At 47.4% G+C, this 18513-nt stretch overlaps 1 protein-coding gene across 1 annotated transcript in view; it reads left to right on the top strand.

Annotated features, from left to right (window-relative positions):
* Positions 1 to 18513, top strand: part of LOC116358161 (dachshund homolog 2-like) — a 119402-nt gene that overhangs the window by 85721 nt on the left and 15168 nt on the right. Inside the window, exon 3 of the mRNA XM_031808538.1 lies at positions 9810 to 9958. Coding sequence (XP_031664398.1) covers positions 9810 to 9958 — 149 coding nt within the window. The remainder of the gene's footprint in view (positions 1 to 9809; positions 9959 to 18513) is intronic.

The following is an 18513-nucleotide window of genomic DNA, read 5'->3' as shown; positions in this document are numbered from 1 at the left end:
TATTGTGAGTCAGCCAGTGAGGACTCTAGTGGCTCTTTTCATGAAACATTAACGAGTTCCTGGGGTTAAAGGGATGCCTAGAAATCAGTGCCGGTCTCAGCTCCCTCTCCCTCTTTACACTCGCTGCAGACGGCCACAAATGCAACAGTGGTGTGTGTGCACGTGTGCGTACGTGCTATGTGCAAGCATGCCTGCGTGTGTATAATTAAGCAATAAGGCACGAGGGGGTGTGGTATACGACCTATATAACATGGCTATGGGCTGCTCTATTGCACGACGCAACACGGAGTGCCTGGACACAGCCCTGAGCTGTGGTATATTGGCCATATACCACAAACCCCTGAGGTGCCTTATTGCTATTATAAACTGGTTACAACGTAATTAGAGCAGTTAAAATAAATGTTTTGTTATACCTATGGTATACTGTCTGATGTACCATGGCTGTCAGCCAATCAGCATTCAGGGCTGGAACCACCCAGTTTATAAACAGCAATAACACCAATAAAGAGAGACGTGTTTCTGGCTCTCTGACTCCCAGTCGTGCCCTGGCATCCCCTGTCGGGAGACACGCTGGGTTTGGCCCCCATAAAGCCTTGCTGCATCCTGAGCCCTGAACACGACAGCCCTGTGAACACACAGCCAGGGTTATTAATCTACTCCTGCTCTGCCACCCACGGCCCACCTCCCCGCCAGGGCCACTGTTTGATGACACGTCCAGATCAGCACTCCCACGTACCAACCCGAATCCCATTCCCCGAGCAAACCAGACCAGGCTCCGACCACGATAAAGAAAGTCTCAGCTAGGAGTGAGGAGGCACAGTCCAGACACTTGACTCCTCAGCCTCTCGCTTGAGCTCACATTGTCCTTGACTTTCCCATTCAAACAGCCATTTACAAGGCTGTGTCCGTTCTTCCAATAAGACCGTGGTACATGGATACGTGCTGAAAGCCAGCGATGGTTAAGTCCATAGCAGAAACAGAGGAAGTGATTGCTACGGCAGGGAGTTAATTAACAGCGTATTCCCGTTTGATATAAGTCATCTCCTCTCCTAGCAGTGTGAGTTTACCTTGATGTAATATAAAACTGCAAGCTGCTGCTGCTGTGTCTGCTAATTATTGCCTGTGTCCTGTGGCCACTTGGACGACGCAGAGAGTAGCGTCCCTACTACTCACACACACACACACACACACACACGGGCACACACACACACCATGGTTGGGCTGAAGGCAGTAAAAAAATCTGGATTTTGAAAACTGTCAAAAAAAGCCCTTTTTTCGATCGTTGAGATTTTTTCATTTTAGTTTACTTCCTGAATTGACCGCCTTCAATTAAAATTGAGCCCAACCCTGACACACACATAAACACACACACACATGCATGTACAGTCGGGGTACACACACACACAAACGCATGTATGTGCACACTCACACAAACACACATGCAGACAATTAAAGGGATAAGACACAGGTTAAGGCTCTGCTTTTGTTCGACAAAGGAGCAGGTGGAAAGTGTCACCTTTAATGTTAGATGCAGACAATTAAAGGGATAAGACACAAGACAAAGATTTAAGGATTTGCTACTGGGACATATTCACCCCCCCCACATTTTTTTTTCATTTCCACTTTTTAAAAACTCCATACACTTAAAAAAACTGCCCCAGTCTGAACACAGAACAGAAAAGTATTTTATGTGGTTATTATTGTCATAACCCCCCCCCATTGCACAACATATTTAGTATATTGACGCACATGTAGTATGTGTGAGAACGTGTCGCATATTGCATGTACAATACTTGAGGGGCGGCAGGTAGCCTTGAGGTTAAGACCGTTGGGCCAGTAACTGGAAGGCCGCTGGTTCAAATCCCCGAGCCGACTAGGTGAAAAAAATCTGCCGACGTGCCCTTGAGCAAGGCACTCCACCCTAATTTCTCCTGTACGTCAAATCTAATTTTATTTGTCACATGCGCACCGAATACAACAGGTATTTCACCTTAAGGTGAGCCCTTATCCAACAATGCAGTTTTATTGAGTCGCTCTGGATAAGTGACCCCCCCCCCCACCCCTCTGCTAAATGACTAAAATGCAAAAATGTAATTACAGAAGATCAGAGTACTGTATGATGAGATTACATTGAGAGAGTTTCAGCATGTTGAAGAGAGGGGGGGGGGGGTAGAGAGAGAGGGGAGTAGAGAGAGAGGGGAGTAGAGAGAGAGAGAGAGAGAGAGAGAGAGAGAGAGAGAGAGAGAGACAGAGAGAGAGAGAGAGAGGAGAGAGAGAGAGAGAGAGAGAGAGAGAGAGAGAGAGAGGAGAGAGAGAGAGAGAGAGAGAGAGAGAGAGGTTGGTCAGGGTCATGAAGACACGGTGGCCTCTCCAGTCTCCTCCCCAGCCCGTGTCATGCAAACAGGCATTTCTATTCCAGGACTCAGCCTCTTCACACTCCTCCAAAGCTACATCTGAGATTCAGCTCATGTGTTAAAAGACTCCAATCACTGGCTGGTTGGTGTGTCCCCTGCACACCCCCCCCCTGCCAATGTCAACAGTCGACAGACAGACAGCGGTGATTGATTGACAGATGTGTGATCAAAGATAAGGTTATCAAATAAATACGTGTTTTATATTGCATTATTGTAATATTGAAAAATCTCCCTGTCATTGGTATCTGACCGGAGAATATTGACATGTAGTCTGGTGGAGAGATGGGCCAATGGGTCAATCTTTGATGATCCATAGAGTATATGACATTACGTGTGTGTGTGTGTGTGTGTCCGTGTGTGTGTGTGTGTGCGTCCCCACAAGACAATGGCACCCCCATCTCCCACTTCTCCTACAGCGCCGCCCTCTCCCAGAACGGCATGCCTCAACATTAGGGTCTGACTTAATTAGGACTAATTACAGCCTTCAATAAGGCTGCTCCCAACAGCTATACTACAGTATGGTGGGTTTCTCGCACAGATTCTCCAGCTCTACCGATGGCCTTGCATTTGAAAGCCCAGTGGCTTTATTGAATGTCTGTATTGGGACACTCGACTGGCCCGTTTCTGCAGCACAGAGCTGTATGTCGTATTGTAACACTGCAGTTTGGTGGAGAACGTGGACACAGTCATGTCCCAGCAGTCTTCCGCTCAGGTCCAGAACAGCACAAGGCCACAAACTGCAGGTAATCCTGGCTTTAATAGCCACCTCCATCTTGTCCTATTTCTGGGACTCTCACCACATTTGTAGAATGCACGGGGGTTTGATTACGCCTCGGAGCCATCGCTCTTTGTTGTGCATTCGTCTCCTCCTTGTTCCGCTGTTCGGAAATTCCAAAGGTGAATTAAATACAGTATACCCTACCCCCTTCCTTTTTTTGTCCTTCCCGCAATCTCAGTTTACTTGAAAACGCAGAATAGGAAGGTCATATTTACTGTGTTGAGAATCAAAGGCAGAGTCTGTGCCTCCCCCTTCAACCCCCATTGCCCTCTTTCCCTTTCACACAAAATCTGATACTTTTCCTGGGACACTCTGTCAGAGTGGAGAAAAGATGTTATTCTCCCCATTGAAAAGGAGAAATGTAAAATACGATAACGCATGCAGCTGAGAATTGAGATGAACACAAATCACCATTTTGGCTGAAAAACACAATCTCTGCAGGCTTGTTCTCACAGGCAATCCTGTTTTTCCCTACCCTTTTCTTTGTATGAATTCACATGTACAATTGTTAAGTCACTCTGGTGGAATTGTTTGGACCGAAAGAGAGCTTTGAGCGAGACCTTCCAGCTCAATGGAGTTCTAGTCCTCTGTATGCCTGTAATGGCCTTTAAGTGAATATCTGAAGTGAGAGAGACTGCTACATATATGAACACCGCAGCTCCACGCACTGACTCGATATCTGTGCAAATTGTCCGCCCCCCCAGGACTTTAGAGCTGTGCACGGCTGTCCGTGTTATAAGCTTCATGATGGAAAATTCCCGATTTTGCATTTAATTTAATTTAACACAATAGCATTTTCATTCCTTTATGTTATTGTAGGTTATATGTAAAAACACAAAAGAAAACACACACAAATTGAACTGTTCAAGAAAAGTTTGGTGCTGGCACATGGCAACAACACCAACCACCAATACGCGCCGGTCAAATGATGAAAACATCAGTATCCTAAACACCACTATAAGCACCAAGTGGCCTTGATAGTGCGTGAAACTTGGCACAAATTCAGCGGCGGCATTATGATGAATATACGTGTCTATGTGACGGCAGTTGAACTGTCCTCAACAGTTGACAACATGTTCACAACACACTTTGACAAACCTTTGTTTGGTTGTAGTGTGTAATAGTCTCAGTTTTCCCTCTTGATCTTGTTCCTAATTGTCTTGTCATTCTTCAGCATTGTTGTGGAGTACAGCAGCCTGTGCAGGTGCCTTATTTTGCGCGGAGGGAGGGAGCTCCCATCCCACGTTGTTCATGGTGCCCGGCCAGACTTGTTTTCTTTGCAATCAAATTGCTCGCCGACGACAGTGAAGTTAAGAAATTGTCCATCGGGCCATTTCAATATTTGGTAGTGCATCAGCAGTTTTCCACTCATGTCAGTCACTCAATTAGCCCATGTCAGCTACCATTTTTTTATTGCTAGGTAAAGTAGTCTTGCCAGGTACAATTGGATTCAGGTCTGGACTTTGACTTGGCCATTCTAAAACCTGGATATGTTTATTTTTGAACCATTCCATTGTAGATTTTGCTTTATGTTTTGGATCATTGTCTTGTTGGAAGACAAATCTCCGTCCCAGTCTCAGGTCTTTTGCAGACTCCATCAGGTTTTCTTCCAGAATGGTCCTGTATTTGGCTCCATCCATCTTCCCATCAATTTTAACCATCTTCCCTGTCCCTGCTGAAGAAAAGCAGGCCCAAACCATGATGCTGCCACCACCATGTTTGACAGTGGAGATGGTGTGTTCAGGGTGATGAGCTGTGTTGCTTTTACGCCAAACATAACGTTTTGCATTGTTGCCAAAAAGTTCAATTTTGGTTTCATCTGACCAGAGCACCTTCTTCCACATGTTTGGTGTGTCTCCCAGGTGGCTTGTGGCAAACTTTAAACGCCACTTTTTATGGATATCTTTAAGAAATGGCTTTCTTCTTGCCACTCTTCCATAAAGGCCAGATTTGTGCAATATATGACTGATTGTTGTCCTATGGACAGAGTCTCCCACCTCAGCTGTAGATCTCTGCAGTTCATCCAGAGTGATCATGGGCCTCTTGGCTGCATCTCTGATCAGTCTTCTCCTTGTATGAGCTGAAAGTTTAGAGGGACGGCCAGGTCTTGGTAGATTTGCAGTGGTCTGATACTCCTTCCATTTCAATATTATCGCTTGCACAGTGCTCCTTGGGATGTTTAAAGCTTGGGAAATCTTTTTGTATCCAAATCCGGCTTTAAACTTCTTCACAACAGTATCTCGGACCTGCCTGGTGTGTTCCTTGTTCTTCATGATGCTCTCTGCGCTTTTAACGGACCTCTGAGACTATCACAGTGCAGGTGCATTTATACGGAGACTTGATTACACACAGGTGGATTGTATTTATCATCATTAGTCATTTAGGTCAACATTGGATCATTCAGAGATCCTCACTGAACTTCTGGAGAGAGTTTGCTGCACTGAAAGTAAAGGGGCTGAATAATTTTGCACGCCCAATTTTTCAGTTTTTGATTTGTTAAAAAAGTTTGAAATATCCAATAAATGTTGTTCCACTTCATGATTGTGTCCCACTTGTTGTTGATTCTTCACAAAAAAATACAGTTTTATATCTTTATGTTTGAAGCCTGAAATGTGGCAAAAGGTCGCAAAGTTCAAGGGGGCCGAATACTTTCGCAAGGCACTGTATCTAAACCTTTTAGTAGTAGGCTTTATCATGACCAAACTCCCGACCTGGCATGCAGGACATGCTCTCAGGGGCCCTGCTCTCAGGGCCCCCATTGATTTTGTTAGTCACTCTCACTCAGATATCATATGAACATGGCATAAGTCATGGCAAAATGGGAATAATTTGAGAAAATGTGATTTAAAACAGTAACACTTTCTCTACACCTCATGGCAAAATGGGCCGAATGGAGGAAATGTAGTTTAACATTGCAACAACAAAAAAACGTATCCACTGCCAAGAGGGGGGGCACTAAAACGTATCCACTGCCAAGAGGGGGGGCACTAAAACGTATCCACTGCCAAGAGGGGGGGGGGGCACTAAAACGTATCCACTGCCAAGAGGGGGGGGGGGGGCACTAAAACGTATCCACTGCCAAGAGGGGGGGCACTAAAACGTATCCACTGCCAAGAGGGGGGGGCACTAAAACGTATCCACTGCCAAGAGGGGGGGCACTAAAACGTATCCACTGCCAAGAGGGGGGGGACACTAAAACGTATCCACTGCCAAGAGGGGGGGCACTAAAACGTTTTGCCTGCGGGGGGGGGGGGGGGGGGGCAACCAAATTTTACGTCGGGCCCCAAAAGGCTGGAGGTGGTACTGATTATAATGACAGGAAGATAACAAAATAAAAAACAAGGGACTGTGTAAACGTAATATATCTGCATTCCTTCGCTGTCTTCCTCCAGTGGCCATAGATTCATGTCTCTGCTGCACAATTAATATCCAAGCGGACCAGCAAATACCAGCGTCTTTATTAAAATCAATAGGCACAGTGCTGGGTCAGACCTCTACTACAAAGATCAAAAGAATGGAATGAACCTTTTTTTTCTATGGAATCCGCCTGACCAGGTATCCCCCCCTTTAATTAAACAGACGCCTTGTTGGGCTGGGCCTGACAAAAGCCAATAGGACTGAATGTACGGGAGGAATTCTGGCCTGTGTCTGACCCCAGAGAGACCACAAAGGCCCTCTGTAACCTGCCCAGGACTACGCCCCAGACCATCCCAGCCAGATTAACGATTAGCCACAAGAATGGCCCCTCCCAATCTGATGCGAAGAGAAAGGGAGGATGGGGCTTGAAAAGAGAAAATAGGATGGATGGCTCGTCCAGTCCGATGTGCCTGACTGCCTTACACTCATCTGGCAGGGCTGACTCTGAGGGCCAGGCCTCTCAAAGTGGGGGCTGGCCGGGGTCCTCTACATCTGAGGAGCGCTATGAAAGGCAAACAATAAGCAATCTGTTTGTCCACCCCTGGAAAACGCCGCTCCCCTTTCATCCGCGGGCTCCCATTTCCGTGGGTCGTGACTTTACTCAAACATCAATTACTGTTACGTTCCCTGTTTGATCTCACAGGCTCGTCTTCCATGTAAAATCAGGAGGGGGGAAAAAATGTGTAAAGACAATGCACTGATTGTGTTTTTTTCTCTGTTGTGGTATTTTATGCTCTCGATGTGGTCTGCTAGGCAGTGGTTGTTGATTGCCTCTCTCTCTCTCACCTCTCTCTCTCAATCAGAGCTGCTACAGACTATTGTAGTGCATAATAAGCTTTGAGGTAATTTGACCTTCTCAGAGAGAACTTGGCCTGGACTGGGCATGAACAGGCCATCCACCGTGTGACCTGTTCATGTATTGAAGGTTATTTAGCAGAGAGCATAGGCAGTGGTGAGAGATCACAGAGACACAGACAATCACTTTTAGTTTATGATGAGGGCCAACGAGATGAGATCTGTGCTCTTTTCGATACAGCTGCTTCAAATTGAAGCAGAGTTTTGTAGCTTTGCAACCTTACTTTGGCTTGCAAGCTCATCCTGTTCAAGTACTTACGTTTACATATGTAGAATTAGTGGAATCAAGACTCTAATAAGAAGGGATTTTGTATGACGAGAGTGACAAACTCTTAGCATAAATTAGAATTTGTAGTTCCATATAAGCCAACTTCATGTATGCCAGCCAGTAATCCTCAGTGACCCTAGTAGGCTAGACGCGTTAGAAGATCATAGGATCAGATATGGGAAAAATGTCCTAGCTCGCCTAAACCTTCTGGCTCTGCCCTCTCTGTTTAGACAAGGCTTTACAGTAGTTCATGACAGGATGAATTTCAAGCATGCAAGTATTTCCCCCCCCCCCCCCAAGTGCATCCTCAAATCCCACCAAAAATAAGGCTTGATATAACGGACGGCTCTGCCAAGCTTTTACGGCACTAGCGGAGTTGACGTCGTGCTCCCTCCATGTTGTTGTCAGCTGTTTTTCTCCCGTTTCCCCCCTCGGCCACACGTCGACAGCTAATTCAGTGCTCAAGAAGAGGTTTGAGTTTCCCTCCAAGCTGCTGCAGCTGTGCCTCTGACTGTCTGGGATTAGGCAACAAAATGAACTCATAATAAAATGAATCAATCATCGTGACATTTTGTTTAAATGTAGCTATTGAAAACATTTCGCCTGTTTCCTCAGGCACGCTTGGAAGAGAGGGGCCGGGATGCATAAAAATAGAAGGCTTGTTTTTTTAATATAAATGTAAGGACAGAGATTCATTTGTCTTAACCCCCCCCCCCCCTACCCTTCCCTCTCCTCTCCCACTCTATCTGTGCCTGTCTATATTTTTTCAAGTTAGAATAATTTGCTGGTTTATTTGCCTTGCCGTGTGTAGTGGAATTGAGAAACATTGGCCGACGAGAGCGGCACAGTTAATTTTCCGCCTTTGGTGCTTGACAGCGCTGGAGTAATGGGGTTCCGATCAGACTCTCTTCCCTTCACGGGGAAAGTAACTTAAGTGTTCATGTTCATACCAACAAAATTAAATGATAAATGAATGAGCTTTTTTTCTCTTCATTTTTTTTTTTACACGTCTCCCATTCCGTTCGAGGCGATTCCGTTAATGAATTAGATCAAGGTGACATATACTGTCTGAATGAACCTGGGGAGAAAATGAAAAAGATGTCTATTTTTTTGTCCTGATTTGCAAAGAAATTTAGATCACGGCAAAGCAAGAAGGCATTGCGTCGTCATTTAATTAATTACTTAATGTGTCCCTTCATCGTCTAATTGAATTAATTAGGGGCCTAATTGGGCAGAGTGATGATGGCTTCCGGGGCTGTGGAGCCCTTGATGAGCTGTAGGTAGCTGGGCTTCTTAGAGAGACTCAGGGAGAGAGCGCTCTCCTGGGACGGACGGGGAGGGACCCTCCCTACCGCCATCAGCGGCCCCAGCTCCCCTCAGCTGTCCCTGTATTGGAGGGGTCAGGGGAGGCCTGGGGCCAGTGAAAGCCTCACTCTGGCTCCTCTATAGACATGTCTCTGGAGACCAAGTACACATGCTTGGACTGAAAGAGTTTTAAAAAAGCATGACACAGCATCCAAGTTGTGTTCTACTCTAAAGAGCTGCAAAAGGCCTGTATTACAGTGATACTGTATGAACATCTGCCAATGTATTACCTTGTAGGGCATTTTGTTCTATCCATCACTAACCGGCCTCCATCCAGCAACCTGCCCTGAACTTAGTCACTGTCACCCGGTTACTCAACCCGGCACCTTAGAGGCTGCTGCCCTACGTATAAAGACATGAAACACTGGTCACTTTAATAATGGAACACTGATCCCTTGAATAATGTTTACATACTGTTTTACCCATTTCATATGTATGTACTGTATTCTACTGTGTTCTAGTCAATAGCACTCCGACATTCTTAATCCCATTCTTTTACTTTGAGATGTGTGTATTGTCGTGTATCGTTAGCTACTACCGCACTGTTGGAGCGAGGGACACAAGCATTTCGCTACACCCGCAATACCACCTGCTGAATATGTGTATGTGACCAATAACACTGGATTAGATTTTTGGGGATTTGAGGTGTGTGTGTGTTTCCTTGCTGTGTATGCGTGTGATTTGTGTACAGTATTTATGTGTTGTCCTGCAGGGCTGACGGCTGCAGCGATGGCCGAGGCTATGAAGCTGCAGAAGATGAAGCTGATGGCCATGAACAACCTCCACGGAGCCGGCAGCCAGAACGGGACCGAGTCAGAGAACGACGAGCTCAACTCCAACGCAGGTCAGAGGCACAGCAACGTACATACTGTACTTTTCAAAAACATTTACCACATCCAACTATTGAGGCACAATAAACAGGAAATTATGACAGAAAAGCCTTATAATAAAGGTCATTCACATATGTATTATGACTGTCAACTCAAATGAAAATATTCCCCCCCCCCCCCCTCCCCCAATAATAACAGATGTGTCTGTTCAAGTCCACAGCCAGTGTGTTAATAGCCTGTCTAGCCGTCTCTAGGAGGTAGGTTAGGTAGAGACTGCGGAAGGTTTGTCTCCTTGTAAACTTCCACTGGCCATGTCTCTTTCTCCATGGCTGCTTCACACGTGACTACAGGTAATTGGTTCTGGCCCTCGCGTTGCTTTCGCTTTAGCCGTATTTTATTGAGGCTAATGGCGTCCTTAATGGCTGCGACCTGACCGTGCATTTAGATGGCGGTGATGGCAGCATGTGTGACTAACAACGCGCGTGGCGGCGGGCCGGGTAATAGAGGCGCCACGCAGACAGCCTTCTTTATCACCACCCAGAGCCACGGCAGACGCCCCCGATAGAGACATGAGTCTGAATATGTAGAGGGACAAGTAAACACACACACACACACAGAGAGAGAGAGACAGGACAAACTGATGTGCACACTTATTTATACTTCACACTGTTTACATATAAACACACAAGGCCTGCGAGGGAAGAAAACCCAGCCTGCACATAAACGTTCTGAGAACCATTTCTTAGAGCTTGGTGAGAGTGTGTTGTCCTGTGGTTATTTTGCATACAACCTTCCCACGACATTCTGGGAATGGTGCAGGATAGTTACTTGGAACATTTAAGGAACTTGAGAAAAATAACAGAACGTTTTCTAAATGTTTAAAGATAGTTATATTGAATAAAAATGTTGGTAATGTTCTAGGAACGTTCTCCAACTGGTTTGACATTTGGGAATGTTCTCAAATAGTTCAGAGAAACAACGTTCTCCTGTGGGAATTGTAATACTTCAGCATAACGTTTCCACCAGGTTTCCCCGTGGCTCTATTTAAAGTAATGTTCTCAAATTGTTCCGAGAACGTTAAGAAATATCATTCTTCTGTGGGAATTTCAGTACTTCAGCATACCGAGAGAAAAAAGATGGCATGCTAGCTCCATCCTGGTGGCGCAGTGGACTAATTCCATGGATAGAGAACAGAAGATCATAGGTTTGAATATCACTGACGCCGTGCCACAATAAAAAATACATGTTTTTACACGATTCATGCGTAAGTAAATTCATTTCCATGTGTCCGGTCTGTGTAGTTCCAAACAGTTAACCTATGCTATCAGTGTTATTAAAAGTCTTTAAGGAAGCTATTCAAACACAGCCTATAATTTCCGTTCCCGGAACGTTAATAAATCCTCACAAGAAAACTTTCAGGGAACAATAGTAAAACGTTCGCAGAACCTTCCTGCAACTAAAAATCTATGTTCCCAGAATAAATGTTCACTTCCATTCTCAGAATGTTTAAAAAACATTCCGTTTTAGCGGTCATGGAACCAAACGTGGAACCAAATGTGGTAGCTTCCAAGGAACCACATGTGGTAGCTTCCAAGGAACCACATGTGCTAGCTTCCAAGGAACCAAATGTGCTAGCTTCCAAGGAACCACATGTGCTAGCTTCCAAGGAACCAAATGTGCTAGCTTCCAAGGAACCACATGTGCTAGCTTCCAAGGAACCAAATGTGCTAGCTTCCAAGGAACCACATGTGCTAGCTTCCAAGGAACCACATGTGCTAGCTTCCAAGGAACCAAATGTGCTAGCTTCCAAGGAACCACATGCGCTAGCTTCCAAGGAACCACATGTGCTAGCTTCCAAGGAACCACATGTGCTAGCTTCCAAGGAACCAAATGTGCTAGCTTCCAAGGAACCACATGTGCTAGCTTCCAAGGAACCACATGTGCTAGCTTCCAAGGAACCAAATGTGCTAGCTTCCAAGGAACCACATGTGCTAGCTTCCAAGGAACCACATGTGCTAGCTTCCAAGCAACCACATGTGCTAGCTTCCAAGGAACCACATGTGCTAGCTTCCAAGGAACCACATGTGCTAGCTTCCAAGGAACCACATGTGCTAGCTTCCAAGGAACCACATGTGCTAGCTTCCAAGGAACCACATGTGCTAGCTTCCAAGGAACCACATGTGCTAGCTTCCAAGGAACCACATGTGCTAGCTTCCAAGGAACCACATGTGCTAGCTTCCAACGAACCACATGTGCTAGCTTCCAAGGAACCACATGTGTTAGCTTCCAAGGAACCACATGTGCTAGCTTCCAAGGAACCACATGTGCTAGCTTCCAAGGAACCACATGTGCTAGCTTCCAAGGAACCACATGTGCTAGCTTCCAAGGAACCACATGTGCTAGCTTCCAAGGAACCACATGTGCTAGCTTCCAAGGAACCACATGTGCTAGCTTCCAAGGAACCACATGTGCTAGCTTCCAACGAACCACATGTGCTAGCTTCCAAGGAACCACATGTGCTAGCTTCCAAGGAACCACATGTGCTAGCTTCCAAGGAACCACATGTGCTAGCTTCCAAGGAACCACATGTGCTAGCTTCCAAGGAACCACATGTGCTAGCTTCCAAGGAACCACATGTGCTAGCTTCCAAGGAACCACATGTGCTAGCTTCCAAGGAACCACATGTGCTAGCTTCCAAGGAACCAAATGTGCTAGCTTCCAAGGAACCAAATGTGCTAGCTTCCAAGGAACCACATGTGCTAGCTTCCAAGGAACCACATGTGCTAGCTTCCAAGGAACCACATGTGCTAGCTTCCAAGGAACCACATGTGCTAGCTTCCAAGGAACCACATGTGCTAGCTTCCAAGGAACCAAATGTGCTAGCTTCCAAGGAACCAAATGTGCTAGCTTCCAAGGAACCACATGTGCTAGCTTCCAAGGAACCACATGTGCTAGCTTCCAAGGAACCACATGTGCTAGCTTCCAAGGAACCACATGTGCTAGCTTCCAAGGAACCACATGTGCTAGCTGGAAACAGAGAACTTACAAAAGTATATACTGGATTCATTTATTTGTATTTTGGGGTGATGCTGTTTGCACGGTAAAAGAGTGGCTGGCCTTGGCGACAGTAGGCAGGCAGAAAGTGTCCATGAATCCCGCTGTCTTGCTGAGCCTAATTGATGTTCCCGAACAAATGAAGCCATGTAGCAATATTGGTGTAACGTGACACCTCAACCTAAATGATTACTGATAGTTAAATCTCCTCCAGTACATTGTAACGAGACAGCCGTGAGATTGGGCGAAGATGACAGAGCTGGATGGAGAGAAGAGGGTGTGTCAGTAGCGAGGGCTGGGTGCCTGTGTGTCCCACTCTGTCACAGACCCTCTAATGTACTCCTCCCTGACACCAGCACTACGGTGAGCTGGCCCCTCTCTGTCACATCACCAGGGATAATGATGATGATAATGATGCTGCTGATAATCACTACAGAGAGGCAGCAGGCTTTCCTGGCTTTCTGTCCAGTGGATCGGTGAAACACTGCCGTGCAAGTGGGCGTCAGCTAGCACTGTCACACAAGTCACCCACAATTCAGCAGGCTACTCCATTCTCCGAAATGAAGAAGCCAGTGAGTTAAGCCCTCATGCAGAAGGCATTTGAAGGGACGAACTTCACACTACCTGTAAAACGGATCCCTGAGTGGTTTAGCAGAGGGGTGTGTGTGTGTGTGCAGGGGGAGACTTTTCCGAAGTGTGCCTACGCAAATTTGGGCCCCCAGGTTTGCCTTCTCATATGACTTTGACTCAACCCCACCACCAAGAGCCAGAGCACCTGAGAGAGACGGGGGAGGAGAAGGAGGGGGAGCATGCTTCATCTCAGTAAAATCCACTTTGACCCTAAAAAGAGTTGGAAGAAAGGCCTTGTGGTTTCTGGTTGGTTTTGCAGCACGCTTTGTTGAGAGGTGGGTGGTGGTGGGGCAGGGACGTTGGAATCTGATCTAGCGAATCGCGTCTCTTAAGTTGAACAAACAGCTTCAGAAGATATCCTTCCGACTTTAACCCATTGCGTTCTCTCTTCCGCGGCCAAGACACTGATCCCTAGACGACAGCTGCAAAGCCTGATGTCTCTGTTTTTCCCTCTACCCCCTCTCTCTCTCTCCTTCTCTCTTTTCTTTCCCTGTTTCTTTCTCGTTCCTCTGCGTTCCCGGGGGCTGTGTTTGGTCCCCCTCCCTCTCTCTGAAGGCAAGCTGCTTTTTTGGAGAACATCAAAGGGCCAGCTAATCTGCGTTTTCCCCTCCGTGCGGGATGGGCTGTAAGAAAACCTTCAGCTATCTGCGTACAACCGTTAGCGGAGATAGGCACGATTTCAATCTCTCTCCCTCCCATATCTCCTCAAACAGCGACACCCCCCCCCCCCCCCCACCCCTCTCTCAAGACAAAAAAAAACACTTAGAAATCATCGCTTTTGGAGGCAGAGAGAGAGCTGACAAACGCTTGATCGTTTTCTTTTAGCGCTGTAATCAGTTGACCAATTTTGGCTTAACCCTCAGTCTAACTTTGGGGAGTCTCCTTAAAGTGCAGAGCAGAAGTTGGTTCTCGGCGCGGAGAGACTGTTTGAAAGGATGTTTATACTCTTTGGGTTTTTACAGCCGAAAAGCTGCAAAGAGGCACAGGGGCTCCTGTGAAATGGTGTCTTTAAATATAAATATGCCTCTGAAATCCTGTTAACAAGGGGGGAAAAGGAAGAGATTACTAAAGGGAGAACATGTGTTTCTGGTCGAGGCGACTGGAGAAGAATAGCCCAGCAAAAAGGGGCTCATTGGTCTAATGGCGTACTGTCAGGGAAAATCACCGTCACAAATGACATCAGAGAAGAAGTGATATATTTTTCCTTTGCGACTGACAAGTTAAAAGAGAAATCCCATGCATTATTTAAACTGGATCTGGAGTCTGTCAGGCACGTGATTTGCAGAGTTAGCAAAAAACAGGTGTGGGTGTAGAGAGAGAGAGAGAGATAGACAGAGAGAGAGAGAGAGAGAGCGAGAGAGAGAGTAGAAGCTCATAGAGAAAGCGTGGGCACCTAGCGATCTGTGTGCGCGCAGTCGTTTCAAATCCCTAACCACCAAACCGGTCAGCACTTTTTCCTTCTTTACTCTCTATCGCTCACCTCGCTTTTCCTTTTTTCCCCTCCTCTTTTGAAGCCCCGTGTCTTTGCTGGGCAAGTGTCACTTTTGTTTAGTCTGATTGGCCTGTTTGATAACAGCCCCTTCCTGTCTCGTCGGCCATTTTGAAAAACACAAGAGAAGAGAAGACTGGAAGAGAAGGGGTAGATCTCACACTTCCTTATCTTGCCCTTCCTCCCTCCCTTCTTCGCTCCCTTCCTCCCTCCCTCCCTCCCTTCTTCCCTCCCTTCCTCCCTCCCTTCTTCGCTCCCTTCCTTCCTCCCTCCCTTCTTCCCTCCCTTCTTCCCTCCCTTCCTCCCTCCCTTCTTCCCTCCCTTCCTCCTTCCCTTCTTTCCTCCCTCCCTCCCTCCCTCCCTCCCTCCCTCCCTCCCTCCCTCCCTCCCTCCCTCCCTCCCTCCCTCCCTCCCTCCCTCCCTCCCTCCCTCCCTCCCTCCCTCAATTCCTCCCTCCCTTCCTCCCTCCCTTCTTCCCTCCCTTCCTCCCTCCCTTCTTTCCTCCCTTCTTCCCTCCCTTCCTCCCTCCCTTCTTCCCTCCCTTCTTCCCTCCCTTCCTCCCTCCCTTCCTCCCTCCCTTCTTCCCTCCCTTCCTCCCTCCCTTCTTCCCTCCCTTCTTCCCTCCCTTCTTCCCTCCCTTCCTCCCTCCCTTCTTCCCTCCCTTCTTCCCTCCCTTCTTCCCTCCCTTCTGCCCTCCCTTCTTCCCTCCCTTCCTCCCTCCCTTCTTCCCTCCCTTCTTCCCTCCCTTCCTCCTTCCCTTCTTTCTTCCCTTTCTCCCTCCCTTCCTCTCTCCCTTCCTTCCTCCACACAGCTGCAACAGGAGACACCCCTCTTCCCTTTATCTGACCGAGAGACAGTGTCACTGGATAGCCCTGAGCAGTTTGTTTCGTGTCCAGTATTGACCAGCGTAGCGGCGAGTGTGAGGGTGATCCCGGCTGGGGCTGGGGTCAGAGCTATCACCTTTCACTGTGGTTCCCCTGGGCTCTGCCCCTCTTGTTGTTTCACATGGACGCGTCCTCCTCTCTGGAACTTGTGCAGCAGAGTCGTTGTTTTGTAACAAGTAAGTTTCATTTGCAGAAAGACATCGGACACGTTTGACACAACATTCCTGACGTTGTCATTACATCATCAGTGTGTTTTTTGTTGTTGTTGGTGTTGTTGTTGCTGTTCCGATTGTTTAAGTATACTGTTACTGAGCTCCGTGTTGCGGTTCTTCTCTTCAGACCCTCTCCCACGGGCTCTGAGCTCACTATACTGCCCCTTGTGGGAGCCAAATGAACAGCACTGATGTAAACCACAGTCAATACTGAAAACGAGAGTCGCAATGTAATTCAGCAAGGCACCTCACTGAACGACATGGATACAGAATTCTGTTTTTCTGCTCCCTTAAGAGTCCACTCTCTCGTTATTATATTTATTTCCATAATGAGTTGCGCCATAACAGTCTGCCAGATAACCCTGTTCGCGGTGGGCCTGTGTCTGACATGACTAGTGCCTCTCTCTCTCTAACAAACAGAAGTGCAGGTTATGTGTATGGATCAGAGAAGTGCTGTCACCTCAAATGGCTGAAGCACCTCTGGTCTGTTCTGTCTTTCCTGCTGACGGCTCAGAAAATGTTCCAGCCCTTCGTCCTCCAGCTGAAATATTCTCCCAGTTCCAGCCATCAGGAATTAATGTCCCATAAATCATGTCCCTCAGAGGGACAGGGGCTGCATACTGACCACTCACACTGAGGCTGCCGCACACACACACACACACACACACACACACACACACACACACTGTACACTACACACCAGTCGTTCTAGTCTATACAGGAGGTTACACATGTACGAACACACCTTTACACATGTACGAACACACATCACTGGAGCAGAGGACAAATGTAAAATTCACTATGACGTTTGCACAGAAATGCTCACACGCCACACGGGTATAAACGCAGACAATCCCATTGACCTCTCATACACGGCACACATGCTATCCTCTGTGTCCCTCCCATGTCTCTGGGTGTTGGAGAGGAGCACCATTGATTAGCCCACCCTACGGTGTCAGATAACCGGCTGGTCAAATACGACTCTCACTCTGACCGGCTCTGCTCTGTGGATGAAATGAGATGTCTCGGAGAAAAGCGAGATAAGACTCGCGTCTGGCTTCTCAGTGTCGCCTGTATCTCTCTCTGCCAAGGAAAGCCTGCACGTACTCACGGCAGAGCCACCACTAATGCCACAACACGGTGATAGACACCAGCCCAATCAGTGGTCCTCGCAGGTCCCCCCCACCCCTCCCGGGGTGCACTGCCTCAGGGTTGTTCACACAGGAAATGGACATGAAGGGTAGACCTGTCACAAACGACAGCAGCCTTTTGTGAAAGAAGAAGAATCGCACGATCTGAGCATGACATGAACTCTCCTCTCCACCTCTCCCCAGTCAGAGTGTCGACCTTGACGAGACCATGTCAGCAGTGTCACAATTATGGTCAACTGCCTGACGGAAGCCATTTCAGGGTGTCTTCAACAGAGTGACACGGACAGCAGAGTAGAGGAGGATCTTTCCTCTGGCGCTCTGACCCTCTCCTTAGACTGACCTCTTGGGGGCCGTGTCTGTGGATGGGTTCGAGAGAGAGCGAGGTTAGTCAGGTGAAGAGGAGCGAGGGCGTGTGTTTAGAGGAGAGGGAGGGTGCAAGGCGTCCATCTTTAGACTAAAACCCTTGGTCCAGATAATGGGAATCCATCCAGCGTAATGACCTACAGATCCTGTTGGTAATGAGATGGGGGAATTGCCTGCTCTTGGTACCAGATGATACTGTATTAACGGCGTGGGCGAGCGCAGCGGACGGGGGGCCGTCAGGAGCCCCTCTGCCTCCGATCATTTTTCATCCAGGCTGACATCCGAGCGGGCCCGAAGCGTCGGAGAGGGGATTGATTTCAAATGAGCCTCAAAATGATGCCTAATGAAAACCTGTAAAGACACTTTCAGCTCTAAATACCAAATTAGCTGTAGCCAACAGAGGATAAACACTTGATGGATCCCAAACTCAGACACTTTCTATCATGGGCCTGTTTGACTATTTATGAAGGGGTTGAGTGCTTATGTTTTCCTGTAAGAGTGTATGAGAGAGTGTGTGTTCCTATCTGTGCGCGTGTGTGCGTGAAAGTGCACATGTGTTTTGTGCCAGATTGGTTGCGTGTTCGATGCACTTTCTTTGGCTCAAATGTTTTCTAGGAATGGCGTTGAGGAGAATAGCTCGGCGCCAGCCTTTGGTGGAGCTCATTGATATGTAAACGCAGGGCGATATCAAAGAGGCGTCTCCTTCCCTTTCCGTGCGGTGAGCACTACTTATAATCAAAGACACGTCGCTGTAAACCGCTCAAAGGGAGCCAGGCACTCTGATGGCCATTAATGTGTCTCTG

Source organism: Oncorhynchus kisutch, linkage group LG28 (assembly GCF_002021735.2).
Source record: "Oncorhynchus kisutch isolate 150728-3 linkage group LG28, Okis_V2, whole genome shotgun sequence".
Lineage (NCBI taxonomy): Eukaryota > Metazoa > Chordata > Actinopteri > Salmoniformes > Salmonidae > Oncorhynchus > Oncorhynchus kisutch.
Note: the sequence above shows the minus strand (reverse complement) of the source record. Positions and strands in the feature narration are given on the sequence as shown.